This window comes from Salmo salar, chromosome ssa06 (genome assembly GCF_905237065.1).
Source record: "Salmo salar chromosome ssa06, Ssal_v3.1, whole genome shotgun sequence".
Lineage (NCBI taxonomy): Eukaryota > Metazoa > Chordata > Actinopteri > Salmoniformes > Salmonidae > Salmo > Salmo salar.
Window position 1 is genome coordinate 91,480,379 of NC_059447.1, and position 24,254 is coordinate 91,504,632.

The 24,254-nt window shown below is 41.1% G+C and overlaps 1 protein-coding gene across 2 annotated transcripts in view; it reads right to left on the reverse strand.

Moving 5' to 3' along the window:
• fndc4a (fibronectin type III domain containing 4a) overlaps positions 1-22,950 on the reverse strand; it is an 81,025-nt gene extending 58,075 nt beyond the window's left edge. For both annotated transcript variants that reach the window (XM_045721184.1, XM_045721183.1), the window contains exon 1: positions 22,150-22,950. In XM_045721184.1, coding sequence (XP_045577140.1) covers positions 22,150-22,225 — 76 coding nt within the window. In that variant the 5' untranslated portion in view covers positions 22,226-22,950. The remainder of the gene's footprint in view (positions 1-22,149) is intronic.
• Positions 22,951-24,254: the final 1,304 nt, after the last annotated feature.

Consider the following 24,254-nt stretch of genomic DNA (forward strand, 5'->3'; position numbering starts at 1 on the left):
GTATGTATTTTTAAACCTGCTTATTTAGTTAATATTGCCTGCTAACATGAATTTCTTATAACTAGGGGAGTTGTGTCACTTCTCTTGCATTCCGTGCAAGCAGTCAGGGTATATACAGCAGTTTGGGCCGCCTGGCTCATTGCGAACTGTGAAGTCCATTTATTCCTAACAAAAGCTGTAATTAATTTGCCAGAATTGTACATAATTATGACATAACATTGAAGGTTGTGCAATGTAACAGGAATATTTAGACTTAGGGATGCCACCGTTAGATAAAATACGGAACGGTTCCGTATTTCACTGAAATAATAAACGTTTAGTTTTCGAAATGATAGTTTCCGGATTCGACCATATTAATAACCAAAGGCTCGTATTTCTGTGTGTCATTATGTTATAATTAAGTCTATGATTTGATATTTGATAGAGCAGTCTGACTGAGCGATGGTAGGCAGCAGCAGGCTCGTAAGCATTCATTCAAACAGCACCTTCATGCGTTTGCCAGCAGCTCTTAGCGATTCTTCAAGCATTGTGCTGTTTATGACTTCAACCCCCGAGATTAGGCTGGTGTAACCGATGTGAAATGGCTAGCTAGTTAGCGGGGTGCGCGCTAATAGCGTTTCAAATGTCACTCGCTCTGAGACTTGGGAGTAGTTGTTCCCCTTGCTCTACATGGGTAACGCTGCTTCGAGGGTGGCTGTTGTCGATGTGTTCCTGGTTCGAGCCCAGGTAGGAGCGAGGAGAGGGACGGAAGCTATACTGTTACACTGGCAATACTAAAGTGCCTATAAGAACATCCAATAGTCAAAGGTATATGAAATACAAATCATATAGAGAGAAATTGTCCTATAATTCCTATAATAACTACAACCTAAAACTTCTTACCTGGGAATATTGAAGACTCATGTTAAAAGGAACCACCAGCTTTCATATATTCTCATGTTCTGAGCAAGGAACTTAAACGTTAGCTTTTTTACATGGCACATATTGCACTTTTACTTTCTTCTCCAACACATTGTTTTTGCATTATTTAAACCAAATTGAACATGTTTCATTATTTATTTGAGGCTAAATTGATAGTATTTATGTATTATATTAAGTTAAAATAAGTGTTCATTCAGTTTTGTTGTAATTGTCATTATTACAAATAAATAAACCAAAAAAATCGGCCGATTAATCGGTACCGGGGTTTTTGGCCCTCCAATAATCGGTATCGGCGTTGAAAATCATAATCGGTCGACCTCTACTGCAAAGTAGTTGTCAGTTCCACTTTAACACCTAACAAACACTTTAAAATAGACCAAGTCGTGTTGTTATCTCATATCCCAGCGACAATGCCTTACATTACGCCTGGGAAGAAAACAGTTCAATTTGCTCAACTTGCCATTGGCTCAACCATTGGCTCAACTTACAACCAGCAAACATTATGACTATATTAGCCCACACAGCTACAAGGATGCACTTTCATGCCAGGTTTATGACCTCACATTGTAGCTTATAGAGACCCCAACTGATGTATAGAACAATCTTAAATGTATCATCTACTTTGGTTTAGATACAAGCATCATGAAACCTCTAACAAAAAATATAAACGTAACATGAGACAATTTCAACGGTTTTACTGAGTTACAGTTCATATAAGGAAATCAGTCAATTGAAATAAATTCATTAGGCCCTAATCTATGGATTTCACATGACTGGGCAGGGGAGCAGCCATGGGTGGGCCTGGGAAGGCATAAACCCCCCACTTGGGAGCCAGGTCCAGCCAATCAGATTGAGTTTTAAAGTTCAGGGTGATGGATGGTCTCTCTAACGTTGTGATAAAGTTCAGGGTGATGGATGGTCTCTCTAACGTTGTGATAAAGGAACTCTCAGGAGTACAGTATTCACGCTGCTTCAAACAGACAGAGTACTGTGACTGCTGTGAGTACTGTTGGTTTATCAAGGTGTTAAACTATAGAACAGATATAGTGTAGTGCACCAAATGTAATTAAATCCACAGCGGAGTAACTCCAGTTAGAAACACTACTGTGGATCCCGTGGGTATCTCAAGGTGCTGAACTGTCCAACTAACATAGTGTAGTGCACCATACATTGGAGTAGCTTCAAGTACAATACATTTTACTCATTGACAGTCATTGACAGAGTACTGTGGGATTATCATATTCCATGGTGTAACAGGTAGGATTATCATATTCCATAGTGTAACAGGTAGGATTATCATATTCCATAGTGTAACAGGTAGGATTATCATATTCCATGATGTAACAGATAGGATTATCATATTCCATAGTGTAACAGGTAGGATTATCATATTCCATGATGTAACAGATAGGATTATCATATTCCATGATGTAACAGATAGATTATTCCATTTATATATTCCATGATGTAACAGATATTATCATATTCCATGATATTACGTAGGATTACCATAGAAATAGACATTATAAATAGACAAAGATTTAAATAAACATTTGGGATGCAGCAGTATCATATGAACATCCTTCCACTTATTTTCTGTCTCCTTGCCTAACATGCTGACCACACTGCTCACGCTGCAAAATAAATGTAAACATACACGTTATTTGTGGCTCAGTTGGTAGAGCATGGTGTTTGCAACGCCAGGGTTGTGGGTTCGATTCCCACGGGGGGCCAGTATAAAAAAAAAAAAAAAAATAAATAAATAAATGTATGTATTCACTACTGTAAGTTGCTCTGGATAAGAGCGTCTGCTAAATGACTAAAATGTAAATTCAATTATTGCACCCACACTGCTTGCGCTGGCCAACGAGCGTCTGCGTTGCCAAGCGCTAAAATAGAAGTCAGTTCTATTTATGATGCTGAACACGGTGCAAGTCCTGCCTCTCCCATCTCCTCATTGTTTTATAGAAGCAGATACCCACATGCCATCTCCTCATTGGTTATACCAACGTGGGTGATTGAAAGATGAACTGAGTTCGGTCGGTCGTCGTGGTGACTATGAAAGTTTGATGCCAATCGCCATATAAAGTCCAAAAGATGAAAAAGCCTGGAAGGAGGAGAGATGACTAGAAACTATTTGGTTGACCGTTTTATCTGTGGATTAATTGTCGGAGTAGAGGACCTTCTGCATTTCAGGTAAAATAACAACTCAACGTATATATCCCAGGACAAATTAGCTAACAACAGCAAGCTAGCTAGATACATTTCGATAAATGCTTATTTTGTACAAAGCTCATAACTGGGACAGCGTCAATTCAATGTAATGTAATCCCTGTGTTGGACTAGCCATTGCTTTGGATATAGATACAAACAGAATGAAATCGAATATAACTTTGATATTGTGATCAAATCTAATCAGAGAATATCGAATGGGAACAGTGTAGAGAACATACAGAGAGGCCCCTGGCTGGCACTGGCCTGGCATGGAATGGAAGAGGACAGGCTGGCACTGGCCTGGCGTGGAATGGAAGAGGATAGGCTGGCACTGGCGTGGCATGGAATGAAAGAGGACAGGCTGGCACTGGCCTGGCATGGAATAAAAGAGGACAGGCTGGCACTGGCCTGGAATAAAAGAGGACAGGCTGGCACTGGCCTGGCATGGAATGAAAGAGGACAGGCTGGCACTGGCCTGGCATGGAATGAAAGAGGATAGGCTGGCACTGGCCTGGCATGGAATGGAAGATGTGTTAGACACACATGAAGGATCTTCTCAGTGCATGTCATGCTGGTCTAAACTGCTCCATCTGAACTACAGCCATGATCAAAATGGAGGATGAAGCTGAGAGTTTAATAATCCTATCTATGTTTTTTTAATTGTTGTTATTATTTTTTAATTGAACCTTTATTTAAACTAGGCAAGTCAGTTAAGAACAAATTCTTATTTACAATGACGGCCTACCCCGGCCAAACCCGGACAGATGCTGGGCCAATTGTGCGTCGTCCTATTGGACTCCCAATCACGGCCGTATGTGATACAGCCTGGAATTGAACCAGGGACTGTAGTGACGCCTCTAGCACTGAGCTTATCAAGGTACTGTAGTATTAATAGTGTAGCATTAAGTGGAGTAACTCCTACTACCTCTGTATTAAACAGTGGAGTAACTCCTACTACCTCTGTATTATACAGTGGAGTAACTCCTACTACCTCTGTATTATAACAGTGGAGTAACTCCTACTACCTCAGTATTGTACAGTGGAGTAACTCCTACTACATCTGTATTATACAGTGGAGTAACTCCTACTACCTCTGTATTATAACAGTGGAGTAACTCCTACTACCTCTGTATTATAACAGTGGACTAACTCCTACTACCTCTGCATTATACAGTGGAGTAACTCCTACTACCTCTGTATTATACAGTGGAGTAACTCCTACTACCTCGGCATCCTATTCCCTCCTATCTGGTATACCTACTGCAGCCCTGATCCTCCACATACAACACCCGTTCTGCCAGTTACATTCTGTTAAAGGTCCACAAAGCACACACATCCCTGGGTCGCTCCTCTTTTCAGTTCTCTGCAGCTAGCGACTGGAATGAGCTGCAACAAACACTCAAACTGGACAGTTTTATCTCCATCTCTTCATTCAAAGACTAAATCGCTAGCTAGGTTTCCGTCTAATTGGCGACAGATTTTCAAGTGAATACTGTAAAATGTGCATAAAAACAGCTCTAATGATGGTTTTCTCACAACAACAAAAAATGCGTTTTTTTAAAGAAAAAAAACAGTTTTGTCTAAAAATGTTGCAGAAAAACTAATCCATGCTTTTGTCACTTCTAGATTAGACTACTGCAATGCTCTACTCTCCGGCTACCCGGATAAAACACTAAATAAACTTCAGTTAGTGCTAAATACGGCTGCTAGAATCTTGACTAGAACCAACATTTTTGATCATATTACTCCAATGTTAGCCTCTCTACACTGGCTTCCTGTTAAAGCTAGGGCTGATTTCAAGGTTTTACTGCTAACCTACAAAGCATTACATGGGCTTGCTCCTACCTATCTCTCCGATTTGGTCCTGCCGTACATACCTACACGTACGCTACGGTCACAAGACGCAGGCCTCCTTACTGTCCCTAGAATTTCTAAGCAAACAGCTGGAGGCAGGGCTTTCTCCTATAGAGCTCCATTTTTATGGAATGGTCTGCCTACCCATGTGAGAGACGCAGACTCAGTCTCAACCTTTAAGTCTTTACTGAAGACTTATCTCTTCAGTAGGTCCTATGATTAACCTGTTGGGGCTAGGGGGCAGTATTTGCACGGCCGGATAAAAAACGTACCCGATTTAATCTGGTTACTACTCCTGCCCAGTAACTAGAATATGCATATAATTATTGGCTTTGGATAGAAACCACCCTAAAGTTTCTAAAACTGTTTGAATGGTGTCTGTGAGTATAACAGAACTCATTTGGCAGGCCAAAACCTGAGAAGATTCCTTACAGGAAGTGGCCTGTCTGACCATTTCTTGCCCTCCTTGATCATCTCTAACAAATACAGGGGATCTCTGGCATGACGTGACACTTCCTACGGCTCCCATGGGCTCTCAGAAGGCGGGAAAAAGCTGAGGTTAAGTATAGTCTGGCCCAGGAGTGTGAAGGTGAATGGAAAGGCTGGAGCAACGAACCGCCCTTGCTGTCTCTGCCTTGCCGGTTCCCCTCTCTCCACTGGGATTCTCTGCCTCTAACCCTATTACAGGGGCTGAGTCACTGGCGTACTGGTGTTCTTCCATGCCGTCCATGGGAGGGGTGCGTCACTTGAGTGGGCTGAGTCACTGATGTGGTCTTCCTGTCTGGGTTGGCGCCCCCCCCCCCTTGGGTTGTGCCGTGGCGGAGATCTTTGTGGGCTATACTCGGCCTTGTCTTAGGACGGTAAGTTGGTGGCTGGAGACATCCCTCTAGTGGGGGCTGTGCTTTGGCAAAGTGGGTGGGGTTATATCCTGCCTGTTTGGCCCTGTCCGGGGGTTTCATCGGATGGGGCCACAGTGTCTCCTGATCCCTCCTGTCTCAGCCTCCAGTATTTATGCTGCAGTAGTTTATGTGTCGGGGGCTAGGGTCAGTCTGTTACATCTGGAGTATTTCTCTTGTCTTATCCGGTGTCCTGTGTGAATTTAAATATGCTCTCTCTAATTCTCTCTTTCTCTCTTTCTCTCTTTCTTTCTTTCTTTCTCTCGGAGGACCTGAGCCCTAGGACCATGCCTCAGGACTACCTGGCATGATGACTCCTTGCTGTCCCCAGTCCACCTGGCCGTGCTGCTGCTCCAGTTTCAACTGTTCTGCCTGCGGCTATGGAACCCTGACCTATTCACCGGACGTGCTTGTTGCACCCTCGACAACTACTATGATTATTATTATTTGACCATGCTGGTCATTTATGAACATTTTAACATCTTGACCATGTTCTGTTATAATATCCACCCGGCACAGCCAGAAGAGGACTGGCCACCCCTCATAGCCTGGTTCCTCTCTAGGTTTCTTCCTAAGTTTTTGGCCTTTCTAGGGAGTTTTTCCTAGGGAGTTTTTCCTAGCCACCGTGCTTCTTTCACATGCATTGCTTGCTGTTTGGGGTTTTAGGCTGGGTTTCTGTACAGCACTTTGAGATATCAGCTGATGTACGAAGGGCTATATAAATACATTTGATTTGATTTGATTTTGATTTGATTTATAGTCTGTCTTGTCTCAGGATGGTAAGTTGGTGGTTGAAGAAAACCCTCTAGTGGTGTGGGGGCTGTGCTTTGGCAAAGTGGGTGGGGTTATATCCTGCCTGTTTGGCCCTGTCCGGGGGTATCGTCGGATGGGGCCACCGTGTCTTCTGATCCCTCCTGTCTCAGCCTCCAGTATTTATGCTGCAGCAGTTTATGTGTCGGGCGGCTAGGGTCAGTCTGTTATATCTGGAGTATTTCTCCTGTCTTATCCGGTGTCCTGTGTGAATTTAAGTATGCTCTCTCTAATTCTCTCTTTCTCTCTTTCTTTCTCTCTTTCTTTCTCTCTCTCGGAGGACCTGAGCCCTAGGACCATGCCTCAGGACTACCTGGCCTGATGACTCCTTGCTGTCCCCAGTCCACCTGGCTGTGCTACTGCTCCAGTTTCAACTGTTCTGCCTGCGGCTATGGAACCCTGAGCAGTTCACCGGACGTGTTACCTGTCCCAGACCTGCTGTTTTGAACTCTCTAGAGACAGTAGGTGCGGTAGAGATACTCTGATTTACTCCTGAGGTGCTGACCTGTTGCACCCTCGACAACCACTGTGATTATTATTATTGGACCCTGCTGGTCATCTATGAACATTTGAACACCATGGCCATGTACTGTTATAATCTCCACCCGGCACAGCCAGAAGAGGACTGGCCACCCCTCATAGCCTGGTTCCTCTCTAGGTTTCTTCCTAGGTTCTGGCCTTTCTAGGGAGTTTTTCCTAGCCACCGTGCTTCTACATCTGCATTGCTGCTTGTTTGGGGGTTTTAGGCTGTGTTTCTGTATAGCACTTTGTGACATCAGCTGATGTAAAAAGGGGCTTTATAAATACATTTGATTGATTTGATTGATTGAAGAGCTGGATCCTTTTTATTTGTGAAACGGCAGTCAAGCATCAATCATCATGTCGCCAGAATAAGACCCTCAATATTTATTGGAAAGGAGCATCAAGCTCATCACCGTGCTCTTTCACCACCCTGTGAAGTTCCATCATCATTTATTTAATCGAGTCGCAGTGGGAGGACCACTCATCATGTGACTCCTAGTTTACTTCGATATGATGGTTATTTGTTTTTATTTATTATTATTTATTTGTATATATTTTTATTTGATCAATACTTGAACATAAAAGGGTTTCCACCGACATTTCTCGCATAATTAATTTTACAGACACTAAAAGATCCAGCTTGTCTAGCGTATTTTGTTACATTTTGAGCCTGTAATCGAACCCACAATTGCTAATGCTCCGGATACTCAACTAGTCTAAAGGCCAGTTTTATTGCTTCGTTAATCAGAACAACAGTTTTCAGCTGCGCTAACATAATTGCAAAAGGGTTTTCTAATGATCAATTAGCCTTTTAAAATGATAAACTTGGATTAGCTAACACAACGTGCCATTGGAACACAGGAGTGATGGTTGCTGATAATGAGCCTCTGTACACCTATGTAGATATTCCATTAAAAATCTGCCGTTTCCAGCTACATTAGTCATTTACAACATTAACAATGTCTACACTGTATTTCTGATCAACTTCATGTTATTTTAATGGACATTTTTTTTGTTGCTTTTCTTTCAAAAACAAGGACATTTCTAAGTGACCCCAAACTTTTGAACGGTAGTATACATTTGGAAAGTTTCCATCAGGCCTGTCATGACATTTTTTATACGACATGTACTGTACCCACATAGAAACATTGGATGGAAACTTGGCTAGTGACACTCTTACAGAAATGTTTTCGTGATGCATTTTGGTCTACTTTTTTTCCCTTATGCTGTTGTCTGTACCTAACAATGTTTGTGCCATGTTTGTGTTGCTACCATGTTGTTTCTACCATGTTGTGTTGTTGTCATGTTGTGTTGTGTTGCTACCATGTTGTTTCTACCATGTTGTGTTGTTGTCATGTTGTGTTGCTACCATGTTGTGTTGTTGTCATGTTGTGTTGTTGTCATGTTGTGTTGTTGTCATGTTGTGTTGCTACCATGTTGTGTTGTTGTCATGTTGTGTTGATGTCATGTTGTGTTGTTGTCATGTTGTGTTGTTGTCATGTTGATGTCATGTTGTGTTGTTGTCATGTTGATGTGTTGCTTCCATGTTGTGTTGTTGTCATGTTGTGTTGATGTCATGTTGTGTTGTTGTCATGTTGATGTGTTGCTACCATGTATTGTTGATGTCATGTTGTGTTGATGCCATGTTGTGTTGATGTCATGTTGTGTTGTTGTCATGTTGATGTGTTGCTACCATGTATTGTTGATGTCATGTTGTGTTGATGTCATGTTGTGTTGATGTCATGTTGTGTTGTTGTCATGTTGATGTGTTGTTACCATGTTGTGTTGCTAGCATGTTATGTTGCTGTCATGTTGATGTGTTGTTACCATGTTGTGTTGTTGTCATGTTGATGTGTTGCTACCATGTTGTGTTGCTACCATGTTATGTTGTTGTCATGTTGATGTGTTGTTACCATGTTATGTTGTTGTCATGTTGATGTGTTCCTACCATGTTGTGTTGATGTCATGTTGTGTTGTGTTGTTGTCATGTTGATGTGTTGCTACCATGTTGTGTTGATGTCATGTTGATGCGTTGTTACCATGTTGTGTTGTTGTCATGTTGATGTGTTTCTACCATGTTATGTTGATGTCGTGTTGTTGTCATGTTGTGTTGTTGTCATGTTGTGTTGTTGTCATGTTGTGTTGTGTTGATGTCATGTTGTGTTGATGTCATGTTGTGTTGTTGTCATGTTGTGTTGATGTCATGTTGTGTTGTTGTCATGTTGTGTTGATGTCATGTTGTGTTGTTGTCATGTTGTGTTGTTGATGTGTTGCTACCATGTTGTGTTGATGTCATGTTGTGTTGTTGTCATGTTGTGTTGATGTCATGTTGATGTGTTGTTACCATGTTATGTTGATGTCATGTTGATGTGTTTCTACCATGTTGTGTTGATGTCATGTTTTGTTGCTACCATGTTATGTTGATGTCATGTTGATGTGTTGTTACCATGTTATGTTGTTGTCATGTTGTGTTGTTGCTACCATGTTGTGTTGATGTCATGTTGTGTTGTTGTCATGTTGATGTGTTGCTTCCATGTTGTGTTGTTGTCATGTTGTGTTGATGTCATGTTGTGTTGTTGTCATGTTGATGTGTTGCTACCATGTATTGTTGATGTCATGTTGTGTTGATGCCATGTTGTGTTGATGTCATGTTGTGTTGTTGTCATGTTAATGTGTTGCTACCATGTATTGTTGATGTCATGTTGTGTTGATGTCATGTTGTGTTGATGTCATGTTATGTTGTTGTCATGTTGATGTGTTGCTACCATGTATTGTTGATGTCATGTTGTGTTGTTGTCATGTTGATGTGTTGCTACCATGTTATGTTGTTGTCATGTTGTGTTGTCATGTTGATGTGTTTCTACCATGTTATGTTGTTGTCATGTTGATGTGTTGCTACCATGTTGTGTTGCTACCATGTTATGTTGTTGTCATGTTGATGTGTTGTTACCATGTTATGTTGTTGTCATGTTGATGTGTTCCTACCATGTTGTGTTGATGTCATGTTGTGTTGTGTTGTTGTCATGTTGATGTGTTGCTACCATGTTGTGTTGATGTCATGTTGATGCGTTGTTACCATGTTGTGTTGTTGTCATGTTGATGTGTTTCTACCATGTTATGTTGATGTCGTGTTGTTGTCATGTTGTGTTGTTGTCATGTTGTGTTGTTGTCATGTTGTGTTGTGTTGCTACCATGTTGTTTCTACCATGTTGTGTTGTTGTCATGTTGTGTTGCTACCATGTTGTGTTGTTGTCATGTTGTGTTGTTGTCATGTTGTGTTGTTGTCATGTTGTGTTGCTACCATGTTGTGTTGTTGTCATGTTGTGTTGATGTCATGTTGTGTTGTTGTCATGTTGTGTTGTTGTCATGTTGATGTCATGTTGTGTTGTTGTCATGTTGATGTGTTGCTTCCATGTTGTGTTGTTGTCATGTTGTGTTGATGTCATGTTGTGTTGTTGTCATGTTGATGTGTTGCTACCATGTATTGTTGATGTCATGTTGTGTTGATGCCATGTTGTGTTGATGTCATGTTGTGTTGTTGTCATGTTGATGTGTTGCTACCATGTATTGTTGATGTCATGTTGTGTTGATGTCATGTTGTGTTGATGTCATGTTGTGTTGTTGTCATGTTGATGTGTTGTTACCATGTTGTGTTGCTACCATGTTATGTTGCTGTCATGTTGATGTGTTGTTACCATGTTGTGTTGTTGTCATGTTGATGTGTTGCTACCATGTTGTGTTGCTACCATGTTATGTTGTTGTCATGTTGATGTGTTGTTACCATGTTATGTTGTTGTCATGTTGATGTGCTCCTACCATGTTGTGTTGATGTCATGTTGTGTTGTGTTGTTGTCATGTTGATGTGTTGCTACCATGTTGTGTTGATGTCATGTTGATGTGTTGTTACCATGTTGTGTTGTTGTCATGTTGATGTGTTTCTACCATGTTATGTTGATGTCGTGTTGTTGTCATGTTGTGTTGTTGTCATGTTGTGTTGTTGTCATGTTGTGTTGATGTCATGTTGTGTTGTTGTCATGTTGTGTTGATGTCATGTTGTGTTGTTGTCATGTTAATGTGTTGCTACCATGTATTGTTGATGTCATGTTGTGTTGATGCCATGTTGTGTTGATGTCATGTTGTGTTGTTGTCATGTTGATGTGTTGCTACCATGAATTGTTGATGTCATGTTGTGTTGATGTCATGTTGTGTTGATGTCATGTTGTGTTGTTGTCATGTTGATGTGTTGCTACCATGTATTGTTGATGTCATGTTGTGTTGATGTCATGTTGTGTTGATGTCATGTTGTTGTCATGTTGATGTGTTGCTACCATGTATTGTTGATGTCATCTTGTGTTGTTGTCATGTTGATGTGTTGCTACCATGTTATGTTGTTGTCATGTTGTGTTGTCATGTTGATGTGTTGCTACCATGTTATGTTGTTGTCATGTTGATGTGTTGCTACCATGTTAAATTGATGTCATGTTATGTTGTTGTCATGTTGATGTGTTGCTACCATGTTGTGTTGATGTCATGTTGTGTTGTTGTCATGTTGATGTGTTGTTACCATGTTGTGTTGCTACCATGTTATGTTGCTGTCATGTTGATGTGTTGTTACCATGTTGTGTTGTTGTCATGTTGATGTGTTGCTACCATGTTGTGTTGCTACCATGTTATGTTGTTGTCATGTTGATGTGTTGTTACCATGTTATGTTGTTGTCATGTTGATGTGTTCCTACCATGTTGTGTTGATGTCATGTTGTGTTGTGTTGTTGTCATGTTGATGTGTTGCTACCATGTTGTGTTGATGTCATGTTGATGCGTTGTTACCATGTTGTGTTGTTGTCATGTTGATGTGTTTCTACCATGTTATGTTGATGTCGTGTTGTTGTCATGTTGTGTTGTTGTCATGTTGTGTTGTTGTCATGTTGTGTTGTGTTGATGTCATGTTGTGTTGATGTCATGTTGTGTTGTTGTCATGTTGTGTTGATGTCATGTTGTGTTGTTGTCATGTTGTGTTGATGTCATGTTGTGTTGTTGTCATGTTGATGTGTTGTTGTCATGTTGTGTTGTTGATGTGTTGCTACCATGTTGTGTTGATGTCATGTTGTGTTGTTGTCATGTTGTGTTGATGTCATGTTGATGTGTTGTTACCATGTTATGTTGATGTCATGTTGATGTGTTTCTACCATGTTGTGTTGATGTCATGTTTTGTTGCTACCATGTTATGTTGATGTCATGTTGATGTGTTGTTACCATGTTATGTTGTTGTCATGTTGTGTTGTTGCTACCATGTTGTGTTGATGTCATGTTGTGTTGTTGTCATGTTGATGTGTTGCTTCCATGTTGTGTTGTTGTCATGTTGTGTTGATGTCATGTTGTGTTGTTGTCATGTTGATGTGTTGCTACCATGTATTGTTGATGTCATGTTGTGTTGATGCCATGTTGTGTTGATGTCATGTTATGTTGTTGTCATGTTGATGTGTTGCTACCATGTATTGTTGATGTCATGTTGTGTTGTTGTCATGTTGATGTGTTGCTACCATGTTATGTTGTTGTCATGTTGTGTTGTCATGTTGATGTGTTTCTACCATGTTATGTTGTTGTCATGTTGATGTGTTGCTACCATGTTGTGTTGATGTCATGTTGTTGTCATGTTGATGTGTTGTTACCATGTTGTGTTGCTACCATGTTATGTTGCTGTCATGTTGATGTGTTGTTACCATGTTGTGTTGTTGTCATGTTGATGTGTTGCTACCATGTTGTGTTGCTACCATGTTGTGTTGTTGTCATGTTGATGTGTTGTTACCATGTTGTGTTGATGTCATGTTGATGTGTTGTTACCATGTTATGTTGTTGTCATGTTGATGTGTTGCTACCATGTTGTGTTGATGTCATGTTGTGTTGTGGTCATGTTGATGTGTTGCTACCATGTTGTGTTGATGTCATGTTGATGTGTTGTTACCATGTTATGTTGTTGTCATGTTGATGTGCTGCTACCATGTTATGTTGATGTCATGTTGTGTTGTTGTCATGTTGATGTGTTTCTACCATGTTATGTTGATGTCGTGTTGTTGTCATGTTATGTTGTTGTCATGTTGTGTTGTTGTCATGTTGTGTTGATGTCATGTTGTGTTGATGTCATGTTGTGTTGATGTCATGTTGTGTTGTTGTCATGTTGTGTTGATGTCATGTTGTGTTGTGTTGTTGTCATGTTGTGTTGCTACCATGTTGTGTTGATGTCATGTTGTGTTGTTGTCATGTTGATGTGTTGTTGTCATGTTGTGTTGTTGATGTGTTGCTACCATGTTGTGTTGATGTCATGTTGTGTTGTTGTCATGTTGTGTTGTTGTCATGTTGATGTGTTGTTACCATGTTATGTTGTTGTCATGTTGATGTGTTTCTACCATGTTGTGTTGATGTCATGTTTTGTTGCTACCATGTTATGTTGATGTCATGTTGATGTGTTTCTACCATGTTGTGTTGATGTCATGTTGTGTTGTTGTCATGTTGTGTTGTTGTCATGTTGATGTGTTGTTACCATGTTATGTTGATGTCATGTTGATGTGTTTCTACCATGTTGTGTTGATGTCATGTTGTGTTGTGTTGATGTCATGTTTTGTTGCTACCATGTTGTGTTGATGTCATGTTGAGTTGTTGTCATGTTGATGTGTTGCTACCATGTTATGTTGTTGTCATGTTGTTGTCATGTTGTGTTGTTGTCATGTTGTGTTGTTGTCATGTTGTGTCGATGTCATGTTATGTTGTTGTCATGTTGTGTCGATGTCATGTTGATGTGTTGCTACCATGTTATGTTGTTGTCATGTTGTGTTGTTGTCATGTTGTGTTGTTGTCATGTTATGTTGTTGTCATGTTGTGTTGTTGTCATGTTGTGTCGATGTCATGTTGTGTTGATGTCATGTTGTGTTGTTGTCATGTTGTGTTGTTGTCATGTTATGTTGTTGTCATGTTATGTTGTTGTCATGTTGATGTGTTGCTACCATATATTGTTGATGTCATGTTGTGTTGTTGTCATGTTGATGTGTTGCTACCATGTTATGTTGTTGTCATGTTGTGTTGTCATGTTGATGTGTTTCTACCATGTTATGTTGTTGTCATGTTGATGTGTTGCTACCATGTTGTGTTGATGTCATGTTGTTGTCATGTTGATGTGTTGTTACCATGTTGTGTTGCTACCATGTTATGTTGCTGTCATGTTGATGTGTTGTTACCATGTTGTGTTGTTGTCATGTTGATGTGTTGCTACCATGTTGTGTTGCTACCATGTTATGTTGTTGTCATGTTGATGTGTTGTTACCATGTTGTGTTGATGTCATGTTGATGTGTTGTTACCATGTTATGTTGTTGTCATGTTGATGTGTTGCTACCATGTTGTGTTGATGTCATGTTGTGTTGTGGTCATGTTGATGTGTTGCTACCATGTTGTGTTGATGTCATGTTGATGTGTTGTTACCATGTTGTGTTGTTGTCATGTTGATGTGCTGCTACCATGTTATGTTGATGTCATGTTGTGTTGTTGTCATGTTGATGTGTTTCTACCATGTTATGTTGATGTCGTGTTGTTGTCATATTATGTTGTTGTCATGTTGTGTTGTTGTCATGTTGTGTTGATGTCATGTTGTGCTGATGTCATGTTGTGTTGATGTCATGTTGTGTTGTTGTCATGTTGTGTTGATGTCATGTTGTGTTGTGTTGTTGTCATGTTGTGTTGCTACCATGTTGTGTTGATGTCATGTTGTGTTGTTGTCATGTTGATGTGTTGTTGTCATGTTGTGTTGTTGATGTGTTGCTACCATGTTGTGTTGATGTCATGTTGTGTTGTTGTCATGTTGTGTTGTTGTCATGTTGATGTGTTGTTACCATGTTATGTTGTTGTCATGTTGATGTGTTTCTACCATGTTGTGTTGATGTCATGTTTTGTTGCTACCATGTTATGTTGATGTCATGTTGATGTGTTTCTACCATGTTGTGTTGATGTCATGTTGTGTTGTTGTCATGTTGTGTTGTTGTCATGTTAATGTGTTGTTACCATGTTATGTTGATGTCATGTTGACGTGTTTCTACCATGTTGTGTTGATGTCATGTTGTGTTGTGTTGATGTCATGTTTTGTTGCTACCATGTTATGATGATGTCATGTTGATGTGTTGTTACCATGTTATGTTGTTGTCATGTTGTGTTGTTGCTACCATGTTGTGTTGATGTCATGTTGAGTTGTTGTCATGTTGATGTGTTGCTACCATGTTATGTTGTTGTCATGTTGTTGTCATGTTGTGTTGTTGTCATGTTGTGTTGTTGTCATGTTGTGTCGATGTCATGTTATGTTGTTGTCATGTTGTGTCGATGTCATGTTGATGTGTTGCTACCATGTTATGTTGTTGTCATGTTGTGTTGTTGTCATGTTGTGTTGTTGTCATGTTGTGTCGATGTCATGTTATGTTGTTGTCATGTTGTGTTGTTGTCATGTTGTGTCGATGTCATGTTGTGTTGATGTCATGTTGTGTTGTTGTCATGTTGTGTTGTTGTCATGTTGTGTCGATGTCATGTTGTGTTGATGTCATGTTGTGTTGCTACCATGTTGTGTTGATGTCATGTTGTGTTGTTGTCATGTTGATGTGTTGCTACCATGTTATGTTGTTGTCATGTTGTTGTCATGTTGTGTTGTTGTCATGTTGTGTTGTTGTCATGTTGTGTCGATGTCATGTTGTGTTGTTGTCATGTTGTGTTGTTGTCATGTTGTGTCGATGTCATGTTGTGTTGATGTCATGTTGTGTTGCTACCATGTTGTGTTGATGTCATGTTGTGTTGTTGTCATGTTGATGTGTTGCTACCATGTTGTGTTGATGTCGTGTTGTTGTCATGTTGTGTTGATGTCATGTTGTGTTGCTACCATGTTTTGTTGTTTGCATGTTGTGTTGTGTTGCTGCCATGTTGTGTTGTCTTAGGTCTCTCTTTATGTAGTGTTGTGTTGTCTTAGGTCTCTCTTTATGTAGTGTTGTGTTGTCTTAGGTCTCTCTTTATGTAGTGTTGTGTTGTCTTAGGTCTCTCTTTATGTAGTGTTGTGTTGTCTTAGGTCTCTCTTTATGTAGTGTTGTGGTGTCTTCGGTCTCTCTTTATGTAGTGTTGTGTTGTCTTAGGTCTCTCTTTATGTAGTGTTGTGGTGTCTTAGGTCTCTCTTTATGTAGTGTTGTGGTGTCTTAGGTCTCTCTTTATGTAGTGTTGTGGTGTCTTAGGTCTCTCTTTATGTAGTGTTGTGGTGTCTTAGGTCTCTCTTTATGTAGTGTTGTGGTGTCTTAGGTCTCTCTTTATGTAGTGTTGTGGTGTCTCTCTTGTTGTGATGTGTGTTTAGTTTTACAATTTTATTTTTAATCCCAGCCCCCGTCCCGCAGGAGACTTTATGCCTCTTGGTAGGCCGTCATTGTAAATACGAATTTATTCTTAATTGACTTGCCTAGTTAAATAAAGGTTAAATAAATAAATACAAATTGTAATAAATAAAACATGTTTATGAATGCCATGGCCAATTTATCAGTGAGACTTCAGTAAATTGCCACGTTCATGATTTCCTGCTGTGCATTCATACAATCCTCGCTAGCGTCATGCTGCTATAATCCCATTATTGTGTTTTTAGGGGAAAGGAGGATACCTAGTCAGTTGTACAACTGAATGCATTCAACTGAAATGTGTCTTCCGCATTTAACCCAACACCTCTGAATCAGAGAGGTGCTGTGGGGGGGGCTGCCTTAATCGACATCCACGTCTTCGGCGCCCCGGGGAACAGTGGGTTAATTGCGTTGCTCAGGGGGCAGAACGGCAGATAGATTTTTACCTTGTCAGCTCAGGGATTCGATCCAGCAAACTTTCAGTTACTGGCTCAACGCTCTAACCACTAGGCTACCTGCCGACCACCCTCGTACAATCTTCACCAGCGTCATGCTGGTATATCTCAAAGCATAAATGATTGTTTGTCTTAACACTGGTGAATTTCACACAATGACACTAGAGCTAACATTAACATACACACTGGTGTAGGGTAAGGCCTAGTTGGAAACGCCCCGTAACAACCCAATTTCTCTTCTCTGTTTCTCACCATTTTGGATGGAGAAGATCAACCCAAGGTTATTTAGCCTATTATAACCCACGCTGACTCCCTCCTGTTCTCGTGTGAGTGTCCGTTTTGTATTCTGCACAGGGACTCTACCTTGGGGCCAAGTGACCATGGTGACATTGCAGATGTTGGTGACAACAGTCGGGGAAATTAGCTTGTTTCTGACACCAGTTGGACCACGTCTTGTCGTATTCCTTCCTGTCTACATTTCTACAGTGGCCTAATAGACGGGTTAGCTGACAATAGACGGGGTTTAGCTAGCTAGCCAACAACTGTAACAATTTATTGTGCAAATGTGTGCACAATATAGTTTACGTGTTGCCAACGATCTAAGCCACATTTTGGTTTTGTTGCTAAACAACCAACCCGTCTGTGAGCAGAGACCTCACGTTATATCAGAGACCAAATTACACTTTTTTCTATGGTGGCGTAGTCTGGCAGGATGTGACATGTCTGGCACACACACACACATTCTTTGGGGACACCTGATAGCTAGCTTCAACAGTGATAGGTGCTTCTACACCTGCATTGCTTGCTGTTTGGGGGTTTTAGGCTGGGTTTCTGTACAGCACTTTGAGATATCAGCTGATTGTAAGAAGGGCTATATAAATACATTTGATTTGATTTGATTTGATAGGTGGGCCATTCGTTATTTCCCCCACTGTGACAATTATTTCACACATTAAATTCCTCAATCTGTTCATTGCTGTCATGCAATTTAATCTTGAAAATAAAACTTAATGGGGAACCATAAAACTTAACAGAAGTAATTGGACATTCTGTTTTCTGTTCAAATGAATGTCGGACGGACTGTAAATCCCAACGGTCTGATTTCTGCTCTGATGACAATTGGCAACATAACTGTCACAGTTATTTCATCATCCAGGCTCCTTCACAGCGACTCATTCATACGCATGAGAGTCCTAATTATTATTTTATTGATATTACGGATTTTGATGGCTCTGAGAAGTCCCTTTTTCCCACAGAGATTAAACATCAATAGAACTGACCCCCCCCCCCCCAGCATCCTTGTGTGACACATTTGAATGTGGGTTAAAAGGGAAATTTAAAAAATTGCCCCCACCTACCAGAGTCTTCCTTGCTAGCTAGCCTGCCTGCCAAACACCTGTCCTCACCATTGTTAACAGAACTTCAGGAAAACAGTGTCCGACATGTGGAGGACGAAGGACACCGTCTACCGATGTACAGCTAGCTAGCTATCCAACGTTATTGTGCATTTAACGCCACCTACTGTACTGGAGCGCCTCCGCCTGTACTAAACATAAAAATGGACCAAGAGAAGTATAAAGATGGAGGAAAGCCCCGAATTGCGGATCGCAATTGCACCCTTCTCAAGCTGGCAAAACGCATGCGCAACGTCCCCAAAGGACAGAATGCACACAACTAATGACGCCCAGGGGAGCACTGCACATCATTCTCGCTGCCATTTCAAAAGTAGAGATTGTGAATTCAGACCGAGGTGTCAGGTTTTCATCACGGATCTCTCTGTACTTTGCTCCGTTCATCTTTCCCTCGATCCTGACTAGACTCCCAGTCCCTGCCGCTGAAAAACACCCACACATCATGAGAAAATACTTCTGTGACACATATACAACAGTGCCTTCAAAAGCTTGACTTTTTCCACATTTTGTTGTGTTAGAGCCATGAATTTAAAATGGATTCAATTTTGATTTTGTTTCACTGATCTACAAAAAAAAATAAAAACATAAAGTCAAAAAATATTTTATTGACAAATTCATCAAAAATGAAAAGCTGAAATGTCTTGCGTCAATAAGTATTCAACCCCTTCGTAATGGCAAGCCTAAATAACGGTTAAAGGTGACAGGCAAAGGACTCCAAAACAAAATAAACGAGCACAAAGTAATAACACTAATTTCCACTTTTTTTGTGAAGATGTCATTTTCTGACCATAGAATGTAAGGATGACATCATTTGAGGACAAAAAGAAAATAGCAATGGCTTACTGCAAGGAGCACACGCTACAGACCTGGCTTACTGCAAGGAGCACACTCTACAGACCTGGCTTACTGCAAGGAGCACACACTACAGACCTGGCTTACTGCAAGGAGCACACGCTACAGACCTGGCTTACTGCAAGGAGCACACGCTACAGACCTGGCTTACTGCAAGGAGCACACGCTACAGACCTGGCTTACCGCAAGGAGCACACGCTACAGACCTGGCTTACCGCAAGGAGCACACTCTACAGTCCTGGCTTATTGCAAGGAGCACACGCTACAGACCTGGCTTACCGCAAGGAGCACACGCTACAGACCTGGCTTACCGCAAGGAGCACACGCTACAGACCTGGCTTACCGCAAGGAGCACACGCTACAGACCTGGCTTACCGCAAGGAGCACACGCTACAGACCTGGCTTACCGCAAGGAGCACACACTACAGACCTGGCTTACCGCAAGGAGCACACGCTACAGACCTGGCTTACCGCAAGGAGCACACGCTACAGACCTGGCTTACTGCAAGGAGCACACGCTACAGACCTGGCTTACTGCAAGGAGCACACGCTACAGACCTGGCTTACTGCAAGGAGCACACGCTACAGACCTGGCTTACTGCAAGGAGCACATGTCTGACATGATTTGAGAAGACACTTGTAAATCTGGGTAATAAACATGTATGTAAATAATGATTAGGAGATATGGTCTAGCTAGCTAACTAACATACTGTATCAAGGATTTTTTTTAAATCTACACTGACCAAAATATTATTGTAGACCTTTTTTATGATGTATTTAGCTGTTGAATAAAGAAAAGTTTGGAAAAACAGGGAAACTTTTGCCTGTCACCTTTAACGTCAGTCTCTTCATAAGGCGATCCTATAGGCAGCTTCCTCACATCAATTCCTGGTTAGTAAGAGATTTGAATTACGTGCTAATTACACGTGAGTAATTCTGTAACCATGTGTTAATAACCACTGGCTAATTAGGAATAGGTTCTAGGCTACTTATAAAAGTTGAGGTAAACAATCAGGAAGTTAAAATATGCTAGATATGAGTCTGAATAAGTTGTGATTACTTGATAACAATTCGGCACAACAACATGGTGAAGAAAATACAGCTGTACCCAAAGCATAAACCCACCAATCTATCCACAGTATTAACCCACCAACCTATCCACAGTATTAACCCACTAACCTATCCACAGTATTAACCCACCAACCTATCCACAGCATTAACCCACCAACCTACACACAGTATTAACCCACCAACCTATCCACAGCATAAACCCACCAATCTATCCACAGTATTAACCCACCAACCTATCCACAGCATAAACCCACCAATCTATCCACAGTATTAACCCACCAACCTATCCACAGTATAAACCCACCAATCTATCCACAGTATTAACCCACCAACCTATCCACAGTATTAACCCACCAATCTATCCACAGTATTAACCCACCAATCTATCCACAGCATTAACCCACCAACCTATCCACAGTATTAACCCACCAACCTATCCACAGCATTAACCCACCAACCTATCCACAGTATAAACCCACCAACCTATCCACAGTATTAACCCACCAACCTATCCACAGTATTAACCCACCAACCTATCCACAGCATTAACCCACCAACCTATCCACAGCATAAACCCACTAATCTATCCACAGCATAAACCCACCAATCTATCCACAGCATAAACCCACCAATCTATCCACAGTATAAACCCACCAATCTATCCACAGTATAAACCCACCAATCTATCCACAGTATAAACCCACCAATCTATCCACAGTATAAACCCACCAATCTATCCACAGTATAAACCCACCAATCTATCCACAGCATAAACCCACCAATCTATCCACAGCATAAACCCACCAATCTATCCACAGTATAAACCCACCAATCTATCCACAGTATAAACCCACCAATCTATCCACAGTATTAACCCACCAACCTATCCACAGCATAAACCCACCAATCTATCCACAGCATAAACCCACCAATCTATCCACAGTATAAACCCACCAACCTATCCACAGTATTAACCCACCAACCTATCCACAGCATAAACCCACCAATCTATCCACAGTATAAACACACCAATCTATCCACAGTATTAACCCACCAACCTATCCACAGTATTAACCCACCAATCTATCCACAGCATTAACCCACCAACCTATCCACAGCATTAACCCACCAACCTATCTACAGCATTAACCCACCAACCTATCCACAGCATTAACCCACTAACCTATCCACAGCATTAACCCACCAACCTATCTACAGCATTAACCCACCAACCTATCCACAGCATTAACCCACTAACCTATCCACAGCATTAACCCACCAACCTATCCACAGCATTAACCCACCAACCTATCCACAGCATTAACCCACCAACCTATCCACAGTACTAACCCACCAACCTATCTACAGCATTAACCCACCAACCTATCCACAGTACTAACCCACCAACCTATCCACAGCATTAACCCACCAACCTATCCACAACATTAACCCACTAACCTATCCACAGTATTAACCCACCAACCTATCCACAGTACTAACCCACCAACCTATCTACAGCATTAACCCACCAACCTATCCACAGTACCAACCCACCAACTTATCCACAGCATTAACCCACCAACCTATCCATAGCATTAACCCACTAACCTCTCCACAGTGACAGCAAGGACAATGTCCCCGTGTGCAGTTGGGATATGATATTTTGACGCAAGTGATTGAGAGAGGATTGCTAGAAAACAGGTCATTAAAAACAAGAAACAAACATATTATATATTCACTTACTTCCACTGACCAAAAACATGTCGCTGGCGAAGAGCAACAGGACCACACAGTTCACTAACACCAGCAGACAAGACATGGCTTCGTGTTTTATTCTTCTCAGATCTATATATCAAAATGTATAGATGTCAGATCTTCAAGTACCCACTTGCAGGCTACTTTATGCGTTCAATTCATAAGCACATTGGAAGAAGAAGAAAAAATATTTCCCGAATCATCACTTATTATCCAGGCGAGCGTTGAAACCGTTGAGTCGAAGTATTCAGAGTAGATCAATTAACTTCAGGTATGTGACAAAAGAGATCATATTGACGAACATTTTGTCAACACGTCCCGGTACATTCATGTCCACAATAATCCCATATTTATTCGTTAACCATCACACCGATATTTAAGACTTCTCTCCTTTCTCCAAACCGCGGTACACAAATTGAATCTGACCACGTTCGATCTAATCTAAGGATTTTAAAGGAGGCTTCTTCTAAATCGAAAACCACAATGTCTCTTTCAAGTGTGATTCTCCTATGGTGTGAGTTCGTCGTGCATCGTGGTCAGTGTATAGGCTGCAGGTAACCTGTGAATGGACACGTTGAGAAGGACCAGCAACACGGACAGCGCTCTGGGAACTATAGACAGACACGCGCCTTGGCATCAGGCAGCGCACCTCTCTCTTTCTCTCTCTTCTCTCTCTGGTGGTCAGCTCTGCTTTCTGATTATTTATTCATGTCGATCTGTCATTCTGCAGTGCCTCTCTCTCTCGCTCTCTCTCTCTCTTTCTCTCTCTCTCTCTCTCTCCGTCTCCTCTCTCTCTCTCTCTCCGTCTCTCTCTCTCTCTCTCTCTCTCCGTCTCTCTCTCTCTCTCTCTCTCTCTCTCTCTCCGTCTCTCTCTCTCTCTCTCTCTCTCTATGCTTCAACGGAATTCTAAAGAACACAGCCTTTTTTTATATAGGCATTTGGCACAACAATGTACAATTGGAGCATGTGTTTAATTCGAGATTATAGTAATTAACGTTCTATATCGGAAGTGAGTGATTTTATCGATCTTGCTGTTTAATAATGCGCGCTCGCTCACAGCAAATGAAACCGTGTTCAACGCAATAATGATTTACCCGAGACACTTGTAGGACAGCGATAGGCGATATCCTAATATTCACAGTTTTTTTTTTAGAACTACAGAGCGAACATTTTGACTATCACGTGTGAACGTAGTAACCTGTTTCTGTTTCTCTCCCTCGAGCCATAGTTTGTATTTATTTATGCAAAAATCCTCCTCTACGCATAGAATTACATCGTTCATGTGCAATTCGGGGCTGTATAGTCCTCACTACAAACTATACACAAACCTCCACCTGTTATAGCGTTGTTGAAATTATTGGCAATGATTCCATTCAAGAATCATACATATTGTATGTAGTCTCTGACAGATCCACAGCCATGCATTTATATATATGTCTCTGGCCAGACACGAATATATATGGCTCTGGCCAGACACAAAGATATATGTCTCTGGCAAGACACGAATATATATGGCTCTGGCCAGACACAAAGATATATGTCTCTGGCCAGACACGAATATATATGTCTCTGGCCAGACACGAATATATATGGCTCTGGCCAGACACAAAGATATATGGCTCTGGCCAGACACAAAGATATATGGCTCTGGCCAGACACAAATATATATGGCTCTGGCCAGACACGAATATATATGGCTCTGGCCAGACACGAATATATATGGCTCTGGCCAGACATAAATATATATGGCTCTGGCCAGACACGAATATATATGGCTCTGGCCAGATACAAAGATATATGGCTCTGGCCAGACACAAAGATATATGGCTCTGGCCAGACACAAATATATATGGCTCTGGCCAGACACAAATATATATGGCTCTGGCCAGACACGAATATATATGGCTCTGGCCAGACACAAATATATATGGCTCTGGCCAGACACGAATATATATGGCTCTGGCCAGACACGAATATATATGGCTCTGGCCAGACACAAATATGTATGGCTCTGGCCAGACACAAAGATATATGGCTCTGGCCAGACACAAATATATATGGCTCTGGCCAGACACAAATATATATGGCTCTGG